Source organism: Cuculus canorus, chromosome 4 (assembly GCF_017976375.1).
Source record: "Cuculus canorus isolate bCucCan1 chromosome 4, bCucCan1.pri, whole genome shotgun sequence".
Classification (NCBI taxonomy): Eukaryota; Metazoa; Chordata; class Aves; order Cuculiformes; family Cuculidae; genus Cuculus; species Cuculus canorus.
The window spans coordinates 22,446,620-22,471,182 of NC_071404.1; the positions used below are offsets into that span (position 1 = coordinate 22,446,620).

General features: G+C 36.1%; 1 protein-coding gene across 6 annotated transcripts in view; it reads left to right on the forward strand.

Annotated features, from left to right (window-relative positions):
- The window catches only part of PCDH7 (protocadherin 7), a 278,809-nt gene that overhangs the window by 32,576 nt on the left and 221,670 nt on the right, over positions 1-24,563 (forward strand). Inside the window, exon 2 of one of the 6 annotated variants that reach the window (XM_054064272.1) lies at positions 21,015-23,291. The exons of the other annotated variants lie outside the window; for them this stretch is intronic. Within the exon in view, the coding sequence (XP_053920247.1) occupies positions 21,015-21,092 (78 nt within the window). The 3' untranslated portion in view covers positions 21,093-23,291. Of the gene's footprint in view, positions 1-21,014; positions 23,292-24,563 lie in introns of those variants that run through there. 6 annotated transcript variants of the gene reach the window in all.

The window sequence follows — 24,563 nt, forward strand, 5'->3', positions numbered from 1 at the left end:
GAGGACCAGGGGGGTATTGCTCCTCCCACTGTAGGCGAAGATCAGGTTCATGACCACCTGAGGAACCTGAACATATGTAAGTCAATGGGACCTGATAAGATACATCCCACAGTCCTGAGGAACTGACCGATGTAATGGCCAAGCCTCTATGATATTTGAAAAGTTGTGGTACTCAGGAGAAGTCCCTGGTGACTGGAAGAAGGGAAACATTGTGTACATTTTTGAAAAGGGTAGAAAAGATGACCTTGGGAACTACCCACCTGTTATACTCACCTCTGTGCCTGGGAAGATCTTGGAACAGTTCCTCCTAGAAGCTATGCTAAAGCGTATGGAGGACTGAGAGGTGATTATTGCCCAACAGCATGACTTCGCCAAGGCCAAGTACTGCCTGACCAACCTAGTGGCTTTCTGTGGTGGAATAACCACATCAGTGGACAAGTGAGAAGCAATGGATGTAGTCTATGGGCTTCTGTAAAGCCTTTGATGCAGTCCCCCACAACATCCTTCTCTCTAAACCAGAGAGAAATGGATTTGATAGGTGGACTGTTTGGTGGGTAAGAAATTGGTTGGATGGTTACATTCAAAGAGTAGTGGTCAATGCCTCAATGGCCAGATTGCTGTTTTACCCATGCTGTTTAGTATTTTCATCAGTGATGCAGACAGCAAGATCGAGTGCACCCTCAGCAAGTTTGCAGATGACACAAGCTGAGTAGTACAGTTGTCACACCAGGAGACCAGGATGTAAACCAGAGGGACCTAGACAGGGTGGAGAATTGGCCCTGTGTGAACCTCGTGAGGTTCAACAAGGCTAAGTGCGAGGTCCAACACCTGGATTGGGGAAATCCACAGTTTCAATACAGAATGGGGGATAATTTCATTGAGAGCAGCCCTGCGGAGAAGGACTTGGGGCTGCTCACTGACGAGAAGCTTGACATGAGCCATCAAGGTACACTCGCAGTGCAGAAGACTGACTGTATCATGGGCTGGATCAAAAGAAGCGTGGCCAGCAGGTTGAGGGAGGTGATTCTGCCCCTCTACTCTGCTCTTGTGAAATCTCATCTGGAGTATTACTTTCAGATCTGGAGTCCTCAGCATAAGAAAGATATGGAGGGTCTAGAGGAGGGCTACAAAGATTATCAGAGGACTGGAGCACCTTCCATACGAGGACAGGCTGAGAGAGTTGGGCTTGTTCAGCCTGGAGAAGAGAAGGCTCTGAGAAGACCTTATAGCTGCCTTCCAGTACCTGAAAGAGGCCTACAAGAAAGCTGGGGAGGGACTTTTTACAAGGTCATGTACTGATAGGACGAAGGGGAATAGCTTTAAATTGGAAGGGGAAGATTTAGACTAGGTATTAGGAAGAAATTCTTCACCCTGAGTGTGATGACACACTGGCACAGGTTGCCCAGGGAAGCTGTGGATGCCCCCTCCCTGGAAGTGTTCAAGGCCAGGTTGGATGTGGCTTTGAGCAGCCTGAGCTAGTGGGAAGCATCCCTGGCCATGGCAGGGAGTTGGAACTAGATGATCTTTAAGGTCCATTCCAACCCAAACCATTCTGTTTCTATGATTCTTTGATTCTATGAGTCTTGCTTACCTCCAGCCTGCTTGCTGACAGAGCGGGAAAAAAAAAAAATTGATGCTGTGATAGAGTCTTTTTTAACAGAATTCCTGAGGCTCTGTATAATCTACAGTCAGACAGAGAAATATGTTGCAACCATACAGAATTATGATAAAACAAAGCAAAAAGCATAAGGTGGTTTCATCTTTACCTCTCTCTGGTGCACAAAGAAAAAGTTCTTCATTGTCCCTATATAACATTTTGCGGAATGTTATTAGTCCTTTGATAGTTTTGAATAAGCTAGCATCAAGAAAGCTAGCTTATGTTTCACAGAATTCTCATTACTGTTGTCCTCTGAATTCTTTCTGCTTTATCAGTATATGTGGCACCGTATGATGATACACTCAGGCAAATCCTGGCACCTGAGCTGTGCTTATTATTATAACTGAAGCTTTATCAATTCTGAGTAGAAAATTATTTTCTCAGTGTCCTTGTACCAACATTCTTTTTCCTGCATTCCTGGTGTTTGACTCCTTTACTACACATCTTGGGTCATATTTAATTGTCATTCTTCTATGGTTTTGTTCCGTTGTAATGATTCCTGTCTGTGAGGCAGCATATAAAGTATTTTTTTATTTGTTTTCTTAGATTTTTTTTTTAGTGCTATATTTTGCAGCTTTTACAGTTTATTCTGTGGATTTCTCAAGGTCATTTGAATTCAAATCTTGTTTCTTCAGATGCTCATAGCCTTTCCCTGTGTTTGGTCATGCACAGTTTCCACAAGTGTATTCCACTGTTCAAGACTAATGAAATATTGAGTCAAGCCCAATAAATGTTCCCATGGCATCTCATTTGTAGTTCCCCGTTCACGTGCCAGCAAACTGTCGATAGCTACCAAATGACAGTTTTTTCAGGTAACTGAACATCAACAGCATGGAGGACACTACTACTGTGGTTATTTGATTTGGTCAAGCAGAATTCAACCGCTAGCCTATACTCTCTTTCAATCACGTAAGATTCTTTCAATTCTTGTTTTAGTTCAGATAGTCTTTGAATGTAAAAAACCTAGTTACAAATAATGACCATTAACTGGAACAAATAAAGCTAGTGCAACTCCTAGAAAAACAAACCCAAAACACCTCCTAGAAACAAATGATGGAGTTCTGTATTTTTACATTTTCGCTTCTAGTGAAGCAAAAATTTAAATAGTCTTTGAAAAATATGTCTGTATTAGAGTTAAGAGAGTGTGGGTTAAAAACACAAATACTTACCAGATGCAGAAAGAATTATTAGATAATGAAGGCATCGATAATATTGTAGCTATAGTCTACACAGGGATTTATCAATATAGTAATGTGATTTAGGTAGTAATAGCAACATGGAATTAAGAATAAACTGCAACACCCCTCCCTGAGTTCTGTGTTGTTGTAGTTACACGCAACTAACACACACTGTTAATCAGTTAACACTGATTCCATTGCCTACATGATCCAGCCACACCAGGGTCTGCAGCATTAGCCTATCTGTAAATCAGAGAGAACCATTGAACTTGTGCCACGTTTGCCAGTGGTAGAGACACTGGCCTGATCCTACAGACCAAAATACGTTCTACTGCTATATAGTCTATTTTTTCTCTCCATTTTAAGTTCAGTCTTGCCTTTTCCTGCTGCTGCAAATTTTTTTTTTGATTTTGGTATGAGTTAATTTGAATAATTCTGACTTTTGAAATACTGACTCTGTAGACAATAGCTGATAGTGCATTTGTGTATCAGCTAATTATTGCTAATTAAATCCATCTGTTTCATTGCTCTTCCTAAAGCTAGGAAAGGAGGAGTGGAGTAAGTCAGCTGTAGCAATTCTAGTTTCTTCTTGTTGTGGAGGTAAGCACATCATTGCTATTACCACAGTTAATGCAAGGTTTTTTTGACATAGAATAGCTGTGAAGAATGGGCTATACCCATGAGCTTTCTCACTCTGTTGTAGTTTCTGGAGGAGAAATAATATGTAATTTATTATTTTTCCTCCCCCACTCTTGAAAACCTTTTGGTTTCTTTTAGGGAGAGATCTTAATGAATATACTAGTTCTTCAGTTTTTTTACTGATGGAGGGAAGTGCAAGAAAAAAGTGTTTGGCAATTTTGTTTCCGCACAATTTTTCCTTGATCCTTTATTCTTTTGCCAGATTTTGTTATTCTTTACAGCTCTTTCAAGCGGGAAATGGCAGCAGGAGAAAAAGGTGACTGATGAGGCTTTAACAAAGCTGCTCATAGAAACAAAGGGAAAGGAATATCTGTTTCAATATATAAGAGAACAATACTGTGTTGAGACCTCAGTCTTGTAGATGTTTACGTATGTAATGAGCATTTTTCTGTACAGCTCATATGTTGAACCCTCTGCCGAAATAAGGTCTTAATTCACATTGCATGCCTTTGAAAAATGAGAAGAAATATTAAAAAAAAGGAAAAAGAAAAATTAATATCTGTGGAAAAAAATGGTTTTGACTTTTAAGTTCAACATTAAAAATTTTCTCATTAAATATACTTTTTACAGTCCATATATAAATCTGACTTGCTAAACAGCCTTAGTTTGACATACAATACCAAAATTGTTGTATAAAAATGTTTCTGCAATTTTTTTATTATTCCTTTGGGTAAGTGCAACTATGCTTTTATGTTTTGTGGTTCATTATCTACTGAAATAACATGTCTTGGATTTGGACAAAGAAACAAGAAAAATGCCCACTTTGTTTCTAAAGGAGAAAGTGCCCACAGATTTCCTCAGATTTTTCATGATACATTTTGAAGTTATTTACTTTTTTTCACCTCATTTTTCATTTCACCTCATTTTTCATGAATGCTTAGGCTGATTAGGTTTATTCCATTTGATTGTACGACCCTTCTACTTTTATCAAAATGTAAAATTTGCCAATCAGTAAGAACAATGAAATTAAAATGACCAACCACTGGAAAACATGCAAAGACCAGAAGAAAAGCTATTTTGGAAAAAAAGAAAGTTATTTGCTTTACTGGTATAATTTACTGCTTTCTAGTTTTTCATTTGAGCATGAAGTAAAATTCAGAGAAGTCAGATAACTGAGGAAATAGAAACGATATTAAAATTACAAATCACAAAATATGAAATAAACTTGTATTATGCCAAACCATTAAAAGCTTGCTTTTCAGGCAGCTGAATAAAGACAATTCTCGCTGCAATCAGTGAAGAGCAGTGAGTGATTAGTGCCTCTAAAGATAACTACTGCAGGCTAGACCATATCCATGTTAATTGTTAGGATGAGAGAATTGAAGAGAAAGAATATTCAGAGTTGGAAGAAGAAATATTTACTCCAGAGGGTTGCGCCACTCAGCCTCTGTGTATCCCATCTACAGATGGTTTTATTGAAGGAAACCTCATAGTGAATGTTTTCTGCATAATATATTGTATATTACAACAACTTTTTTTTAAAAAAGGATTTTGGAACACAGCCTGAAGTCGGGATTAGATTTTAAGGAATTTGCCTTACAGAACAGGGGTTAGTTTAAGTTTTCAAGCTGGGGATGTAAAAATTGCTTCTTTTTGTTAGCTGAAGAAGCAGTTCAGTATGCTGGAGCTGTTTCTTAGGGAGGAAAAAGAGGCAAGTGCAGACTCCTGGCCAGAGCCCAGCTGCCTTTTAGAGTTCCAGAGTTTGTCCTGATTCACTCCTATTTATTCTTCTCTTGCTTGTTAATTCATATCCTTTCCACTGAATCATGAAACAAGAAACTGTGAAATCTCCAGATCAGAGGATTTCAGTATACTTTTAGATCTGTAGACATTCTATGAGATAATGTAGTTGACAGTAATTTTAATACTGTGTTTCCTTAGAGTATTTTTCTAATGTATGCAGTAGTAGGTGCCAGCTTTTGTGTCTAGAAACACTGAATTGAAACACTATCACTGACATTATCAAGTTTTTCCAAAATGCTCGAACTATGAAAGAAGGAATAAATAAACATTTCTACATACATTTCAGAAAGCATTTATAAACAAGCTTCACAAAAATAAATATTTTTTAATTGATTTCATAAACTGAATTTTGCTGCATTACTGAATAAACAGAGCAGATCAATTTTTTGTGCTTAAAACTTCTTTGATTCTCATTTCTCTGTGTCAGTAGTCCATAGGATTTGGTCTGTTGCTAGTTGTGAAGTAGTGATTGTATGGATGTGCGGAACTTTGAATCCTTCTAAATCTAAAAAATTAATTCCTTGGCATTATGACAAAAAACTTGAGTTTAGCATCTAAAACTATATCTACCTATGCCTTTGTCTCTCCTGAGCAGCATGATTGGTCATGCAACATTTACCAGATCTGTGCAAGTTGAAGGCCAAATATTAAGTGTTCTTCTGCCTATTATACCAGGTTGTAAACCACAGCTGTTACCAGCTGCCTCATAAACACTCTTGCTTTTCCAGGTGTGGGAGCAGGTATCTGTGAAGAGGGCGTAAGGTGGGCAACTGAAGCAAAGATCACTCTGCTAGCTGTCTGTAAGAAAGCTACTCTTTGTCTTTATGATAGAATCGTAGAATCATAGAATAGTTTGGGTTGAAAGGGACCTTAAAGATCATCCAGCTCCAACCCCTCTGCCATGGGCAGGGACACCTCCCACTAAATCAGGCTGCCCAAGGCCCCATCCAGACTGACCTTGAACACCTCCAGAGATGGGGCATCCACAACTTCCCTGGGCAACCTGTGCCAGTGTCTCACCACTCTTGTGGTGAAGAAATTCTTCTTTATGTCTAGTCTGAATCTTTTCTCCTCCAGTTTATACCCATTGCCCCTAGTCCCATCACCGCAAGCCTTTGTAAACAGTCCCTCCCCAGCTTTCTTGTAGCCCCTTCAGGTACTGGAAGGTCGCTATAAGATCTCCTCGGAGTCTTCTGCAGGCTGAACAGCCCCAACTCTCTCAGCCTGTCCTCGTATGGAAGGTGCTTCAGCCCTCTGATAATCTTTGTGGCCCTCCTCTGGACCCATTCCAACAGTTCCATATCCTTCTTATGCTTAAAATTCCAGAACTGGACACAATACTCGAGATGAGGTCTCACAAGAGAGGAATAGAAGGGCAGAATCACTCCATCGCCCTGCTGGCCATGCTTCTTTTGATGCAGCCCAGGATACTGTTGGCCTTCTGGGCTGTGAGTGCACATTGCTGGCTCATGTCAAGCTTCTCATCAACCAGAACCCCCAAGTACTTCTCTGCAGGCCACTCTCGATCACATCATCCCCCCTCCTGTATTGAAATCGGGGATTGTGCTGACCCAGGTGTAGGACCTTGCACTTGGCCTTGTTGAACCTCATGAGGTTTGCACAGGCCCACTTCTCCAGCCTGTCCAGGTCCCTCTGGATTACATCCCATCCTTTCGGTATGGCACCTGCACCACTCAGCGTGGTGTCATCTTGGTCTCTTGCGTCAGAAACCCTCAGTTCAAACTCACATCCAGTTGGAAATCCTTGCCTATTACGTCTTAGCTTGGCCAGCTGATGCTAAGAAAATGTATACAACACGTACACATAATAGAATGCACACAAAGTCTGAAAGAAGGTAGAAAGTTACAAGTCTGCAGCAGTAAAATAGACATCATCTGTTTACCCCTCTGGTCGGTAGGTACTTAACGGCCAGTGCAGGGAATCACCTTTCCTCTTTTCTTCCACATCAGTGGAAGCTTCATCAGTGTAGCTTCCATGTATTGGCTAATATGTAGGTCACAGTGGCTTGCATAGCACTTTGAATTTGACTGTCAACATTTAGTTAGATCACAGCAGCCCATCCTGGTCTGATGAATTTAAGTTTGAGTCAGAAACAGTTTTCCAGGTTTGAGTTTAGATTTGTGTTACTATGAAGTCAAAATCTGCTGCATTATAGTCTGACCCAAAGATTTTGAATTTCTATATGTATGCAAACTTAACTTTAAACCATTAAAAGTGACCAAGATCTTTAGATTTTGGGGTTATTTTTTCCTGAGAGAATGGGACAGCTACAAGAAATTCCAAGTGCTCCTGGAAGGCTCTGGGGGGCCTCTGAGGGGTTAAAAAAATCCAGTGGGTGCTGAAAAATAATCCTTTTGGATACTTCAGGATCTTTAATTATAATAGTACTGTTTTCTTTATTCTTAGTTTGAGACAAAGACTCTATTAGCTCTGGGTTAAACCATTAATGAAAAGGGTGTGTTAATTAAACAACTTGCCTATTTCTAATTGGCAAAAGTACTCTAGCTCTCCTGAGACTTAGAACTAAGCACAGCAACGTCTGCTAAGAGACGCTTATGAGTTGGTAGGAGACGTCATAGAAAATATTAAAGCATCTAGGGGAAGTAGCAATAATGAAAATCTTGTATGCTGAATGCTTCACAAGACGCAAAACGTGGATGTACATATTTCCAGGAGTCTTCTTGTTTTTTTTTCTTTTCTCCCCTTGCTTCCCCCTGCAATTTGCATGACTAAAGGCAAAATGCATTTTTTGGAAGGAAATTGGTGAGATGGCTTGAAATTTTCAAATTTTATTTCAGCAGAAGAAACAATATTCAACTCTTTTTTGTTTTTATTGTTTTCTTTTTTCTAATATTTGTTCTGCATGTCATTAACTGAGAGAAAAGGAGGACAGCACATGTGAAGACAACTTGTGAGATGGAATGCATTGATTTCACACAGCAAAGCAGCAGCATTGCCTCTTTTGAGCCAATTTTTTTTTTATTGACATTCATTAATGTATTAATGGGAAGTCCTACTGATAATGAACTCAGTTTAGGTTATGTTACATAGGAGTGTCATCAGTTGTGTTGACAGACTTACACAAAATCACTCTGTCACAGTATTTAATGTCAGTATAAAGAAAAATATCATAAGATGCTGTATCTTTTAATTTATGGGTATTTTTTTTAAAAAAAAATGTGGAGTTAACTGGTATCTGTGAGAAACACTGCTGGTTCAATATTTGCAGAGATTGTTCAGGGACTAGTTCTCCTGCAGGAGGCAAACAGTTTTGTATATCATCGCCCTATTTAGTTCTCTGAGATTTTGTAGCTTAGTAAAGCTCAAAGGTCAAATTTTATGTAGAGGCCTGTACTATGTGTTTGTGGGTTTTTTTTGTTTTGTTGGGTTTTTTTGTTAGTTTTTTTATTTAGTTTGTTTGTTTTTTGTTTTAATGAGGTCTTGGACATTACAAACGATTTCTTCACTGAAAGGGTGAAGAATGCTGGAACAAGCTGCCCAGGGAGGCGGTTGAGTCACCATCACCAGAGGTATTTAAACGACGGGTAGATGAAGTGCTTGGGGATATGATTTAGTAGTGGACAGGTATGGTCGGTTTTGATGATCTCAAAGATCTTTTCCAACCTAGTGATTCAATGATTTTGTGATTCTGTATGCAGGATCCTGGGAAATAAAGGAGGAAAAAAAGAAGTCTAAAGGACATAGTTTTGAATCCAAAGATTAAAGGGAGCACTCTTTATTAGTGCACAGCAGCTAAGGGAGGGTTTTTATAAAAATGCTTTTTCTGTTCAACAACAAAGGAATCTCAGATTAAACAGGATTGGTTGCTTATCCATCTCCAGAAAGATGGGAGACAAATGATCAATCCTGCATCTTGTCTTGGATTCTAAAAATATTTTGAAGAGTTTATTGTGAGAAAATGCTAATGGTTGTGTCTTGTCTGCAAATTTCCAGTACTGATAGAAAGGTCAATAACTTTCTCTTGAGTTCTTTAGAGCGTGTTATAGAAGCATTTCTAAAATGTAAGAAATTGACTAGTCTTCCTTTTAGTAGTCTGAGTACTGAAATGATTTTTTTAGAAAATGGATGAATTAATGTTTAGAAGAGGTTTTTGTACCTGGGCTTTGGGATATTATTGGTTGATTATACTAGAATATTTATATTGGTTTCTATTTGTATTTTTCTTATCCTTTAGGATGAGAGGAAATGGCCTAAGTTGCCTCAAGTTGTTGAGGTTCAGATTAGATATCAGGAAAAATTTCTTCACTGAAAGGGTTCTCAGGTACTGGAACAGGCTGCCCAGGGATGTGCTTGAATCACCGTCCCTGGAGGCCTTTAAAAGATGGATAGACAAGATGCTCAGGGATATGGTTTAGTAGTGGACAGGTATGGTTGAACTTCATGATCTCAAAGGTCCTTTCCAACCAAATGATTCTAGGACACATTCCTGAAAGGATATGTCAGGAAGGCCTGTGTGGGTTATGATCTGAATAGGAAAGAAATGTTGGGGGAAAAAAAACCAAGCTGAAAATGAGGAGTAGATTTTATAACAGTGTGCATGTGTGAGTGTCCTCGTTCAGAAGAGGATGCCTAAATGACTTTGACCTTCTTTGTTTAGTTCCTGTGTTTGACTGGGGAAACTTGAAAAAAATCTTTTATTTACCTAGGACTGTTTCCTTGGTAAGAAACTTGAAATTGATTTTAACTTGACACGTTTCTTCTCTGAAGTAAAATAAAATATTTGTCTAATAAGTGTATATAGAGGCTTTGTGGCCCATTAGGGTACCATGACATCCCAGTGTATTGATTCTGAGCTGCTAAAGGATGACATATTTGGTGTTAACGGGCCATCAGAGTATTGGAATGTGAATTGTGCACAGTAAGAAACACTGACTTTCCTGTAACATGACAGGCTTTCTAAAGCAGTGGAAGTAACTCTAGTCTTAAGGGATTCCTTATGTGTAAACTTCGAAGATTGTTAAGATTTTTGCATAATCATGCAGAAATTAAATTAATAAAATCAGAAAATGTTGAAAAAATTAGGAAATAAAGAAGAACTGACCTGTTAACTTTTTGACCTGTAACAACCAAAACCATTCTGCAGTTTGTCATCTGTAAAAATTCTTGACATCCAAAATATAAAATGCACTCTTAAAAGGAACATTTTTTTTTCTCTTCTTTCTACAAAATGTAATCTATATCCTAAATAAAGATCTTAACTTTTGTCAGTGTAGTTCATTTCAGCATCAGGGTTTGCTTACATTTTATGTAATATCTGTTCTCTTTATATTGTAGACTAGAGGCATCTAAGTATAAATTTTGTAGCAATTTTGTGTTACCTTGCAGGGCATCAAATGTTGACCAAAAAAGCATGTTCTCACTGTTTTGTGTGCTTGAGTACCAGTTGTCCTGCAAAGGAGTACAGAAAGCATTTTGCATTATGTGTTTGCTCTGTTTTCTGAAAACATAAGTATTTTGCTTAAGCAGATTTGCTAGAAAGTGACAGCTCTGAAAAATTGGACACAGTGCCTGTTGGAAGTATTTCAGTTCCAGGCAATCTAAATAGTGCAGAAGGGGGGAAAGAAATATAACCATATTTTAAAGATGACAGTTTTGTCAAAGATTCCTTTTCACTCTTCAACTTAAAACAAATTGAGTAAATCAAGTATATCTAAAATGACTGTATTGGTTGAAGATGCACCACCTTTTTAGTTCCTTTTTTATTTTCTCCCCTCCTCTCTCCTTAAAGGTACAAGGGAGAACACTGACTCAGTAAATGTCAAACACGCTGTGAGGAGCATAACTCTTCTGGTTTAATTGTTATCTCTAGGCAGTTTTGAATTATAACAGGCTCTCATGAAACACAGTTACTTAGTGAGGATCTAAGTAAAATCTGGTAAGATGAGACTAAAATGAAATATCGTATTCTTCAGAATTATGTTTTTACTCAGAAATTAGAATATTTTGTGTTCAAATTCATTCCAGCAACACAAATAATGCTTTAGGAATAAAAAAATCGAGAATATTTTGGTAAGATCAGGTTTTCTAAACATGTTGTAATACTTTGTTTTAAAATAAATAATGAGACAGTTGTGCCAGACTTTTGACATCCGTCTCTTTGGTTGCATGGTGAATAGCTCCTTGCCACTTATTTACATGGTTGAAACTCTCTAATGTAAGCCATAGATTTTTTTTTTTTGAGAATATACTTTGTAACTGTATTCCATGAGTGACTTCATACCTTTTCTGCAAGACCTGCCACTGTTACGAAGAATGCAGTTTTCTTCTGCCTGATATCAGGGAGCTTCTTTTGATGTAGGCCAAGATACTGTTGGCTTTCTGGGCTTCCTTGCCAGCTCATGTTGAACTTCTTATCCACCAACACACCCAAGTCCTTCTCCTCAGTGCTACTGTCAATCCATTCTCCATCTAGCCTGTGTTTGCACTTGCGGTTGCCCTGAACCATGTGCAGGACCTTGCACTTGCCTTATTGAACTTGATGAGGTTTGTGCAAGCCCACCTCTCAAATCTGTCAGGGGCCCTCTGGATGGCATTTCAAGACCACAACCCAATTTATTGTGATCAGCAACATTGCTGAGGGTACCCTCAATCCCCACTATCCATATCTGCCACAAAGACGTTAAACAACACTGATCCCAACACCAAACCCCTGTGGAACGCCACTTGTCACTGGTACCCACTTGGACATTGAGCCATTGACCACAACTCTTTGAGTGTGATCATCTGCCAATTTCTTATCCACTGAGTGTTCCATCTGTCAAATCCATGTCTCTCTAACTTAGAGACTAGAATGTTGTGCTAGGCAATGTTGAATGCTTTGCACAAGCCCAGGTAGGTGTTTTCAGTTTATTTTCCCGTATTCGCCAACACTGTAGCCCCACCATAGAAGGCCACCAAATATGTCAGGCACAATTTACCCTCTGTGAAGGCAAATAGTGGATGTACTATCTCAGTGTGGTACCCACAGTCTGCAAGTACTGACAAGGAGATGCTAGGCTTCCTCTTGCTGCCATTTAGTTTATGTTCCACAATGAATCAGTCTTATTTGCTAGTCCAAGACCAAGACCAAGTTTAGCTACCGTGTTTTAATAAAACCTATCATAATTTCCTTCTTCTTGGTCCCCTCTAAAATATCACAAAATGAATTTGTATTATTTTAAATTTAATACAGGCAATAAATCTACAGCCTTGGGTTTCTACAGTTCCTGCCTGATACACAAAGAGGGCTTAGATATTTTCATTCCAGCAAAGCAGGTGTTTTCTCAAGGACCTAAAACTATTTTTTTTCCTAGAAAATACAGAAGTCAGAAAGTAACCACTAAATTATTTTTCCTTTGATACACATCATGAAGGCTTTAAGAAAAAATAGTACTCCAAAGTTTTCTCATTTTCTTGAAGAAGCTAAGCCATGTGACAACTTTGCAAATAATGAAGAAATCTATAACTGAAGAACTTTATCTGTTAAAGTTGCTTCTTCTAAGTCTGCATAATTTTTTGAAATATTTTGTGAATAGTCTGTTTTTAATAGGGTTCTGCTGCTGTACTTCTCACAGGTATCACCTGTGGAATTATTGAGTGTCTTGGAATATCTGTAAAATGACTCAGTAGTTTCTTTGTATTTCTAGAAAATATGTGTCTAGTTTATACAGCTGATATTTCTGTGTCATTTGCAAATAGAAGAATTGGGGAAAATTGGTATTTGGCCTTTCTGGTTTCTATTTTAACACATTATGGTTGTTTTCCAGCAGTTAATTACACAAGTGTGTGACAACTAACCACAGAAAGATGTCTTTCAAATTAATTTAGAAGTTTCTCTGCTAACTTCTCTGTTTGCTGGCATCTTGATTGCCAAGTAAGGACTCAAATTAGAAGAAATAACTACTGAAAAAGTATCAGGGGAAAGGTTATGCAAATTCTAAGATGAAATCAGCTCAGTGCTCATGCTATTTGAAGAGAGAGAGAAGCATTTCATTTGTAAAATGTTATACTGTGATGCAGAAAATCAATTATAATATACATGAAGTATGCACCTGTTATTAATTTCTGAGGCATCCTTTTATTTGGAATAGAAATTCTGGAAATAAATATCTAGAATTGTCACCTATCGACCTTGGCTTGTATACTGTGCTTGCCGGTCAACCTAATCATTTAACCTATTTCACAGGAAAAAGGTGCATTTTGTGTTTTATTGAAAAGGAGAAAACAAATCCAAAACCCTAAACCAAAACAGCATATAGTGTTAATTACATATTCCCATGTATCAGTTTTGCACATAAATTAATTTGAGGTAAGGAATTTATGGGCAAAATTATTTGGGATCACCCAACTTCTATAAGCATTCAAAACATGCTAGGTTTGGATTACCAGAGTGCAATCTAATATGAGGTAATTTAACTGATCTTAAAAATACTTGAATGCAGCTCACATTGCATTGTACTGTTCAGCTACTTCTACTGTTCAGCTACTCTCAGATGTGTACTAGTAGTACAATATTCTGATTTGGACACATGATGTAATTTCACATGTATATCTACTATCAAATCTAGCTTAATTTTGGTCATTTTTAGGTTTAGTGTAAAAGAATGTCCAAGAAATTAAAGGTCATTTCATTAACTGCTGCTTTCTCTTTGTTTGATTTTTTCCTTTATGTTACATCATATATTGAAGATAAAACCAACTTTCTCCGTTTCCATTAACAAAAAGTGAATAGAGAAGAAAAAGCAATTATTTACAGAATGTAAAATACATATGATAATTTTACAGACTTGAATTAAACCAATCTACCACATTGTGCTCATAAGACAAACTATGAAGTAAGCTCTAATTTGTTAGAAAACACCATACTGCTCATTGAAAAAGGACTTCAAAAGTTGCAACATATTTAGAAACATGGAATTTTGTTTGCTTTGAAAGCTAAGTCATACATTCTGCTTTGAATTTAATTTTAAGAAATAGTGATAAGTTGACAATATAAGCTCATTTACACCATGCGCATATTAAATTCCATAGTATTTTACATACATATAACAAGTTTCCAAGGATCAATGTATTCTTTATGAACTTAACTCATGATTATGATGCTTCTATGATGTAACTTAAGTGCATATTTAGATGAATGTATCAAGTATCTGAGAATTTACAAATCTTACAGATCTTTTGACTACAGCTTGGAAGTACGCTGAAGAGGGATTCAGGTTACCTAATTTCAGTTTCACATAACTAATGTAATTTTATGAATCTGTGTTTTACATCCATGTGTCTGTGATCTCTTTAAATTGTGGATGCAGTTGTGGATGCAGCCTGTCCTTACTCAGACATTTATTTTGAAATTAGTGATAGACGATTAGTGATGCTTACATTTGTCTTCTGACATCTTTTCTTAGTGATCTTGCTTAGTTTTAATTTTTGTTATTTTTTACTACAATATCCCAACAAAACAGAGTGTTGCCATGGTTAGTTTCCTAGAGTGAAAATGATGCTTTGGAATTTGATATAAAAGGTGGTAGGTCCGCCCTAGCCATTTCCTGCATAAGGGTCTTGTATAAATTAGCAAAACCCAGCCTTTGCTTGCTTATGTCTTTTCCTTTCGCTTCTTTCCTTGACTTTTTCATTTGATTTTGTCTGCTCTTGAGACTGTACCTTTACATCCCTACAGTGCCTCTGCTGTCCAACAGCTGGAGTCTTACCCCCTCAGGAATAGGTCTCAGCTACTCTAACAGAGTCCTTGCCCACACAGCACTATCACATTTATTTTCCTCTCTTGTCCATCTCCTGATTGCTCCCCTGAAGCAAGGGCAAATTTGGATAGAGAGGGCTAAAGAAACCCATGAAAACTGCTATGCCGTAGGTATAGTAGGAGGGCCTATATTGAACAGGGATTACTGGCCCAGTATCTCCAAAGAGCTGAAGTGTAAAACATTTCTGTGAAGTCTTTTGTGCCCAGGAGATTAAAAGTAATGCTTCACATTGCAAAGTAAGCAATAAATGTATCAGTTTGCTATTTCTGCCATATCATAGCAGTCTGGTTTTAATGTATCTATAAGGCATTTAATTCCATGAATAATGTTTCTTTCAATCTCTCAAAAACTTTTCTCTAGAAATCCTCTTTGGCCTTATATGTGCAAATGAAGACCTTAGTAAGCCACAAATTTAATTGACAGATACCATTCCATGCAGATTATAAATTAGGCAATAATTTAAAAAAATCCCCTGTAAAATAAAAGCTATTTGTGCCTTGAAAAATAAAATTTAATTTAAAAAATACATATTTGTCATTCACCTTAGGTTTTGTATACATTAGACACCAAAGTCTTGACAATCTTTGTTTTCTTTCTGTCTTGGCAAGTAGTTTGTGGTGGTCTAATCAGACACAAGTCTAATACTGTGTCTGGAGTGAAAAAGGATGACTAGGAGAGAACACAGACATTTTGCCTTTAGGCAGATTAATTCTGGGACTTGGAAAAATGCAGTCCCTGGTCAATCTATATGGTTTATTCTCTTGTATAGACAGTGATTATAATGCCACTGACAGGTAGGAGGAAGGTGACGTGGAAATACATTTTTGAGGTATAATAAATGCATTCTCAGGGGCTCAGATCCACGGGTACTAATTCTCTTTACAGGCATGAGAGGATTTTTTTTTTTTTTAATGGAGTCAATTACATGATCAGGAAAATTACAAAGAATGAGAAAAGGGAGGAGAAGGGCAGTCAGAAATTTAAGAGATGTACGTTATAGGGGTGTGGTCAGTATAGGGATAAAGAACTGACAAATGTCAATTCAGACATTAAAGGGATGATTAAATCAAAACTTTTAAGCAGTACTAATGGAACAAGAGCAAGAGACAACCAGGACAATTATTACATTTAGCGGTGAAAGATAATGTAGATGTGATGCAGAAATGAAATTAAACTTTTGCCTTAGTTTTAAACTTGCTTTGGGAAGCAAAAGCTGGAACTGCCTGAGATAAAAGCAAAACTTGGATTCTGATGTATGTAAATCAAGGAGGAAGAGATAAGTGTCATTACGGAATTCTGAGTGTTATAGAACAGAGCATCCCATGTCTTCCAAATTTGTTCAGGCAAAAATGGTGCTGTTTGTTTGGAGAATAACAAATACGGTATTTATATGTAAGTAGTGGGGAAAATGGAAAAGAAGGGATAAGGGTGTAATGGTGTGACCTTACTTTTTCTCAAACACTAGAGCAGAATTTATATGCAAAAACTGAGTTGCTGGCATAAAGGAGGATGGAAGGAAGATGGAATAAAATGGAAGTTGAAAATGGCTTGACTGAAAGGAGTTCATACAAGGCAATTTGATGCCTTCTTTTGAAAGGATATTTAATCCTAGATAAAGAAAATTTAATCTCTCTATTTGGACTTCAGCAAGTAATTGATACTGTGCCACCTGGGAAATTATTTGTGCACCTGAGGAAGATGGAGTTTACTAGAATTACAAAATATGCAAGAAATTCACTAAAATGAGATGACAATGGTGGTGTTGCAAAGGTAAGCATTATGAAGCAAAGCTAATCACTCAAGCATGAGTTTAAAGACTGATTTTGCTTTATATTTTAATCTTTATGCACAGACTGAAAATGTAGTAATGAAACAATTATGAAACAAATATGATAAACATGATGGGTTTGGGCGTGGATTAGACTACCAGATGAAGGACTAGGAGATGTTTTGGACTGTAGCAATTAAAATAAAACTTAACAACTGAAAATACAACAGCAGGAACAAGATAAGTTGTAAAATCAGTTATGAAATCATGAGATGGAAGCAGCAGAAAAAGAGGAGAATTTAATGAATTAGGCAGAGTTATTATGAGTACTAATGTGACACAGGCAAATTTGTTTCTGCAACATGAAGCTACATCAAGTTGTGTGCTGGTGCAAGAGGAACGGATGTATTCATGTCATTTGAGAAGTCATTCATGAGACTTCCATTTTCAGGAAGAATTAGGCTCATATTTAGAGATTCAGAAAGAGCTCTTTAATAAACGTGGAATATAGAGTAAGCTGTGCAAGAGATGACTAAAAGGGCTTTGCTTATTTAGACTTAAGGCTCTGAGAGACGTGCTGTGGCATGCTAAAATTGGATGGCAGAATCTGTTACTATCCTGAAGGCATGAATACTTGAACCACCTTTGAACCACTTTTTGAACCACTGCCTGGTATACTATGGCAAACCAAAATGGGAATTCTTTTACATTAATACATGCAGCTGAAGACTGCAATAGTACATGAGCTCATTCATAGGCATATCATATAACCCTGCCCTGAAGGCTTTAATGCCCATCATAAGGGTGGAGCAGATGGATGAAGGTGGTGACTATTCCTGCCATCTGGTTTTACGCCACTGCTACAAGTCCCTCAGAGCCTTAAGAAGTGGTGAGGGGAGATTTAATTGCTCTTCATAAATATATTGGGAATAAATACAAGCAAAAGATATTAAAGACCAATGTTGGTATAATACCAATTAATATGCCACTATATGCGTAGTCTAGAAATTGAAGAAAAGATGTCAACCTTCTGAAGGTATGAGATGATGTAAAAATACCTTACTAGTTTTGATATGGAACTCTATCAGTTTAGAAAATTAATTATACAGGTATTTTGCTTCTAATAGGTTCTTGTACTCCTTAGAAAAGGAAAAAAAGGAAAGAAACAACAACAAAATGTGGACCAGGCTTTTCACACCTTGGTTTCTTAACAATAGATTAAACTATTAGTAGCATTATCTAAACCAATATCAAGTTATGTTCTGTAAACTGTTTAAAGAGCAGCACAAAACCCTCAGTGCGAGGTTTATTGCATCAGAGACATTTAAGGATATCAGTACTTATTCTGCTGTTTTCCTGTAAGCCTTTTTTTTTTTTTTTTTTCCTTGACCTGGCAGTATTACTCAGTTTTCAAGGAAATCCAGAGTGTTACTGGCTTAAGATTGTAATAAATAACTTAAATGGGTCAATCTCTTATTGTTAAATGCTTCTTGATGCATTAGTTCAGTAAGGTAAGGTGACAGGATTTTAATAAATATATTATGGAAGTAATATGCAAACCATATAGAAGTTTGCATAATTGAGACTTTTTGGGTGGACTACTCTTATGTTATTCCACTCTGTGCCTTCGAAGAACTGTTAGCAAGTTGTATTTCTGATTCTATTTACCTGAAATAAGCCAATGCAGATACATTGGAAATAGTACAATAATATCATTATATTGGATTGTAATGAAAACAGTTCTGTGCTTCAAGAATTGCAAGACCTTGTAGTAGATAGTGTTAAATATGCAACATTTTTATTATTACGGTGCTTGTTACCTCTTTAAGTTGATTTATTTAACTTTTTTTCTGTTAAACTTTCATCACCAGGTTCAGTTATAACTTTTCTTGGGTTAAATTAGACAATATGTATTTCAGAAGTTCTAATGACTAAAATCTGTCCATCTCCTTGTGATCAGTCCTCACTCTTATTCAGACAAACTTTCCATCACTTTCAATTTGCCTTTTTTTTTTTACCCATATATATGGCCTTTAATGATTCACAAATATTGTACAAATGGTACAAAAAAGATATTGATTATTTCGTATTCCTGATTAATATTTCTTTTTTTTTTGTTTTGTTTGTTTTAAGCATGTGAGAATTAGGATTCCTTATTCACCATGTATACTCTAAGGAAATATATTCAGTATACTTCCTGTAGTTCCCCATATCTTGTTTTGATCTCTGTCACAAACTGAAAATGAAGCTGTGTGTGTAAAAGAAGTATACAAGTAGGTTAGAATCATCTTGTGAAACGTAACAGGAAATCTATGGCAATACATTTTTATTTGGCATTTGCTGGATTGGGCAAAAATAAGCATGTTGTGCCTTGAAGTTCCATTTAAGACACATTGAATGTTGCAGAAACTTGTAGTGTCTCAAATTTTTAGTAATATATACACATCAATCAGTCAAATATATTTGATAAAAAGATTCAACACTTTGTCCAATACATGTCAAGTAATTAATATTGTTTCTCTTTAGAGATTTTCTCTTTAGAAAAAAAGATAGTTTTATTATTTGATTTGTTAACTAAAATATAGTGTATTTTTCATAGAAGAGAGCTTTAATTACAAAAAAAATCTGTTACCCTTGTAAACCTTTTTGGCCTCAGAATCATCTTACAAGTTCACCAAATCCTCAAAATTATGTTTGTATGTTGGATAAAGATATTTAAAATGCCTATTTGCAGATCCTCGTTGATTGCATACAGGACAAGTCTACTATTTCAGTGAATGCAGTCTCCTTAAAGTTAATTTTTTTTTTTTTCATATGAATTTGAATAACTGTTGAAGCTAGAAACTTTGAGGTATTCATCGTACTTAAATGATAGATACAGACGTAGATTGATCAAGGTAGATACATAGATAGATACATCACCTATATTGCTACAGACCTTTTTTGCCCAGTGTAGTGTTTTTCCCATTTAGTCAAACAAAACCAGTGGAAACTGAACAAAGAAGTTTGCATATAATTGGATTGATGATGATGAAGAGTTTTACTGAAGGGTAAATATATTTCTTCTGTAACCAAAGCAGAATGTTTTGCTTGCTTGTCCCAGATGGCTCCTTGTAAGAAGATCATATTAAGATTGAGGAACAGACATTGCTTATTTGAGGACATTTGGGAGTCTTTTATGGATTATGTTCATAGAGTAAAAGCTGCTTTGTAGAGATGCTTGACATTGCTAAAGTTTTAACTTTGTGTGTGTGTAATAGATTAGAAGAAGTGAATTACTAAAATATTGGATAATATGGTCTTATAAGTGATAATATAATAATGTAAATTATTAATAGCACAAAATTATTAGAAAAGCTGAAAAGACTGTCTGATGAATGCCAACCAAACATGTTATGTAACCAACAAATAATAGATTAATGTTTTTGTGAAGATGACCCATTTCTGAGTGATATTTTAAGAGATGCTTTTGAAGAATGTTGGACAGAAACCTTCACTGTTTATCGCTAGATGTGCCTGTCTCTTTAGTGTCTCATTTCCTTGATAAATGTATTTATCAAAGTTATTCAAAAGAAACACATTTCCCCTTAATTTTCCATTTTCTTTATGGCCATCTTGTAGCATCATAGTTGATAGCTGGCATTCTGAATAACTTAGACATTTTCAGAATTGTCATTGTATGTTGCCTTCTAAATCTGGCTTAATCACTCCCTTTGGTGGAATGTGAGGTGGATGAGAGGGAAGAAGAGGTTCTTGTTTGTTTTCTTATAAAATCCCTATTCTTTGCTTTTTCAACTACCTGATGTCATTAGCAACTTACTGCACTATTTAACCCATGACTTCATGGAGAAAAGTTGGTTGTCACTTTTGAAAAATTTATATTTTTTTTTTTTACTCTGTCTGCTGTAACTATAACTAAGAAGAGGAAGAACATATGTATCACTGAAATTTTTTTATGATTTAAAACCATCCTGTTCCTGGACATAGTTCACTTAATTCCTTCTTTTTCTTAAACAATATGTAATTATTGTGTTTTCACTACCAAATAGTTATTTTATTGAGTATGTTTGGACCTTAGAGAAAGAAGAGGAATCTTTTTACTCACTTATAAGATCCATGATACAAGATGAGATTAGACAAACCCGACTCACATCCTGGTAAGCAGACATATATTTTTGTATTTTTTGTAGGTGGATACATTGCAGACTACACAGCACCCTGGCCACATTGAGGAATCATATAAAATGAATATATATGCTCGTAAGTGAATTATTTATAAAAGGAAACTCCAACTCTAAGGGATGTTGGATGACAAGATACATGAAGTCTCCTTACTCTCATGCTAAGAAATTGATTCCCAGCGGGCAGGGTTACTGCAGAACTAAGTGGACCTTGAAAGCAAAGCTAAGTTTTTTTTTAATTGAAAAAATGGAAAATGAAAATACATTATAAGCTATTTTAAAGAACCCTGAAAACAAGAGATTCAGATTACATTTTGGATGCATTTGGAGAGATAGTAAATAGAGTTAAGAAAAGCCAGAAAAACAAACAGTGTGTGAGAGAGGTTTGGTAGGCAGAAATTATTTCTAGTAGAGGAACAGGATCAAATACCATCTAATTTAGGAGTATGAATAGAATGAAAAACTCACCGTTTTCTGCTTTGTTCCGTCTTTGAAAAGACTGAAATTTGATTAGATGATTGCTTCAATTAGTAACTAGGAGATGAGTGTGATCAAGATTGAATTTTCAGTGTTTGAATCAAGTAAGTATTTGTGGTTTGCTGAAAAAGTGAATCGCCCTGATGATGTACTAGATAAACAGAGTAAAAAATTTATACCCGAGGACTGAATTTTTGGAAATCCAGAAACAGTCTTAGCATTTGAAAATCTGTGTGCTGCCTGGGCATATGAGACAGAGTAGAGGAGAGGAGAGGAATTAGTGGAACTAGCCTTGGGTCCTTCAGGTTTTGCTGAGAAAAATGGCTCTACAAGGAAACACACATAGAAATGGGGGAGAAACCAAACCATGCTAAGTGACTCCACCAGCTAATAAGGAAATCAATGTATACACACACAGTTTGGTTGTTAAACTCAAGTTAATTCATTTGGCTAAATTACTCTAGACTAGAATAACTGTGCCAAGGATTGTACAACTGCGAATATGAAAACGACATGTAGGGAAAACCTCTGACTCTGCAGTCACCATTAAGCTATATACATCATATAAAGGCAAAGAATAGCCAACTCCAATTTTATATATACATATTCCAATTTTTATATTTATTTTATATAGATATTTGGATATTACACTATATAGTGTATCAGCTTAAGATTTAAAGAAAAGAAAGGCTGAATATTTTCTCTTAAATTATTTATTAATTCATGTCCTTCATCATAAGGAATGAAAAAAGAGGATATTTTAGGTGTTTATATTTTTTCTTATGGATCACAGAATCACAGGATAGTTAATAAAGCATAACTTCAGCCCACTTAAGTTTCTGATGTAAAGCTGGTATAACTGTGTGCAGAAACTATATTCTATTTGTAACTAAAGTGTATATTATAACTTGCCTTCCTTCATAATATGATTTTTCAACTGTATGAACAATGCTGAAACCCACTTTTTCTTTCTGATTGTTATGCATTTATGTCTGAATTAGTTCATCCTTTGTGTTTATCCCTTCAAAACTCTTAGTCTGCCACTTTTTTCCACTTGTAGTAATTAGTTCCAAGTGGAGTAATTTATGATACAGTAGAGGCTTTGACCTCTTTATTATACTGAGATATATTATCAGACTTCAAAGACTGTATACTGCTATATTGATTTTTTTTCTGTGAACAAAATCAATGAGCAAAATTAAAATAAAAGAATCAATTCTTTCATTTTTTTAATTGATTCGGGTTTTCTACATGTACTTTGTTTATTTAACCTTGATTGCTAGCCTGGAACTCATTGAAAGGAGAACACATTGAGCCCTTTAATAATTCTGCATAAAAGAAACTGTGGAAATTAATACAATAGAAAGAGAAATGAAATTAAGGTTAAGAATGAGAAGGAAAAGATGTAAAAGAGTTCAAGAAAATAATTGTTCTCAGTTGAGATGTATTGTTTAGGAATATCATGGAACCTATAAAAATTGGTACCAGCAGCCTTGTCAAAAAACCTACACACAGAGCGTTTCTTTTGCATTTTCTAACTCTTTATGTCAAAGGATGGTTAAAAATGGCATATGAAATACCAGTAATCCATTGACCATGTTTCATGAGTTGCAAAGCTTACCTAAAGATGAGAAAAAGTGACAAAAAATATGTTATATGTAACATATTACAGAATGAAATACATTAAGTATGCAAATATATTTGTGATTTTCTCTGAATATAGACATTATCTCAGTGAGAAAAAAAGTTTAACTTATAAAGTGTAAAGTGACATGTTAAGGACCTCTGGTCAGATTATTACCTCTGATAGAGCAACTTTGTATTTCAATAAAATTATTCTGCAACCAGGATGAAATAAAAATAGTGTCTTCTGTGTTCATTGCAATTTCATTCTTCTATATTTAATTTTATGGTCAGAAGCAATTACCAAGAGAGGATCCTTGAAAAGGATTGTGCAGCTACTGTAATTTTCAGATTTCACAGAGTTTAGCAGCCAAGCGATTTGTATGGAATAAAAGCACTTTTATATTGCCTCCTGCTACAACACCAATGGGGAAAGGTCAGCAAAACAGTGGGAGACCAAATGAAGGATTTTTTTCTTGTGTGACATCAACTTGCAAGACAGTGGGAGTTTCAGAATTACAAGTGGTGATACAGCTTTTTTCAACTATTTCATTCCTCCTTGCTCCCTAAGGCTTCTTCATTGTTGAGCAATGTCTTTTTTTTTCCTGTCAGAATGAGGGAGTGAGAGCCTACTTGTGACAAGTGACAGTCTACTTTCTGTTTGCTATTGTCCTGCATGGATGATTGGGGGGAAAAAAAAAATACATCCATATGCCTTTCATTTTCTTTTATATACCTTTTATGAGCTTAAGTTAGAGCTTATAAAGCCAAATCTGACTTGCCTTACTTGTATGAACATTCCAACTAAACCCAGTGAGACTGCTTATATGACAACTTTTCTTTTAGTATCACTTTATTTTCATGCTTTTATAACAAGAGCACTAAAGAACAAGATCTGTCAGTAACACATTATTAGGGAAGTTGTGATATGCAATTACTTTAGCTAGTTAAACGACAAGTTAGATATATTATTAGCAGGAATAGTATAGGAAGCGGTAGCTAGCAGGAAATGGAGCTTTGTGGCACAAGACCTCTCTTCTTAATGGTTGTACTTCTGGGGACTCTGTAATGTCACAGTTTGTAAAGGTATTCTCACTGATGCCAATCACAAATTTAAATATGGATGGAGAAGTAGATATGGTCTTCTCAGAAGTACTCAACTCGCTATCCTATCCTTCAAACCAAAACTAAGGGATTAAATTAAGCAAACTTCTGCCACCTAGACTAAATTTTAGTCTCCGGTTTGCAAAAGTTCATTAAAAATTAAACAGTTTAAAAAAAATCTCTGTCCCTTCTGTTCCTGCAAACTCCATTGAGACCTGAAAGCATAAAGGTTTGGATTTACTCAGAATTTAAGAAGTCTGCTGTGATAATCTGTGCTTTAACCCATTACTCATTTGAGAACCATTAGGTTGACTGAATTTTGCTGAGATAGTAAAAGATAGCTTTGTACTCTCA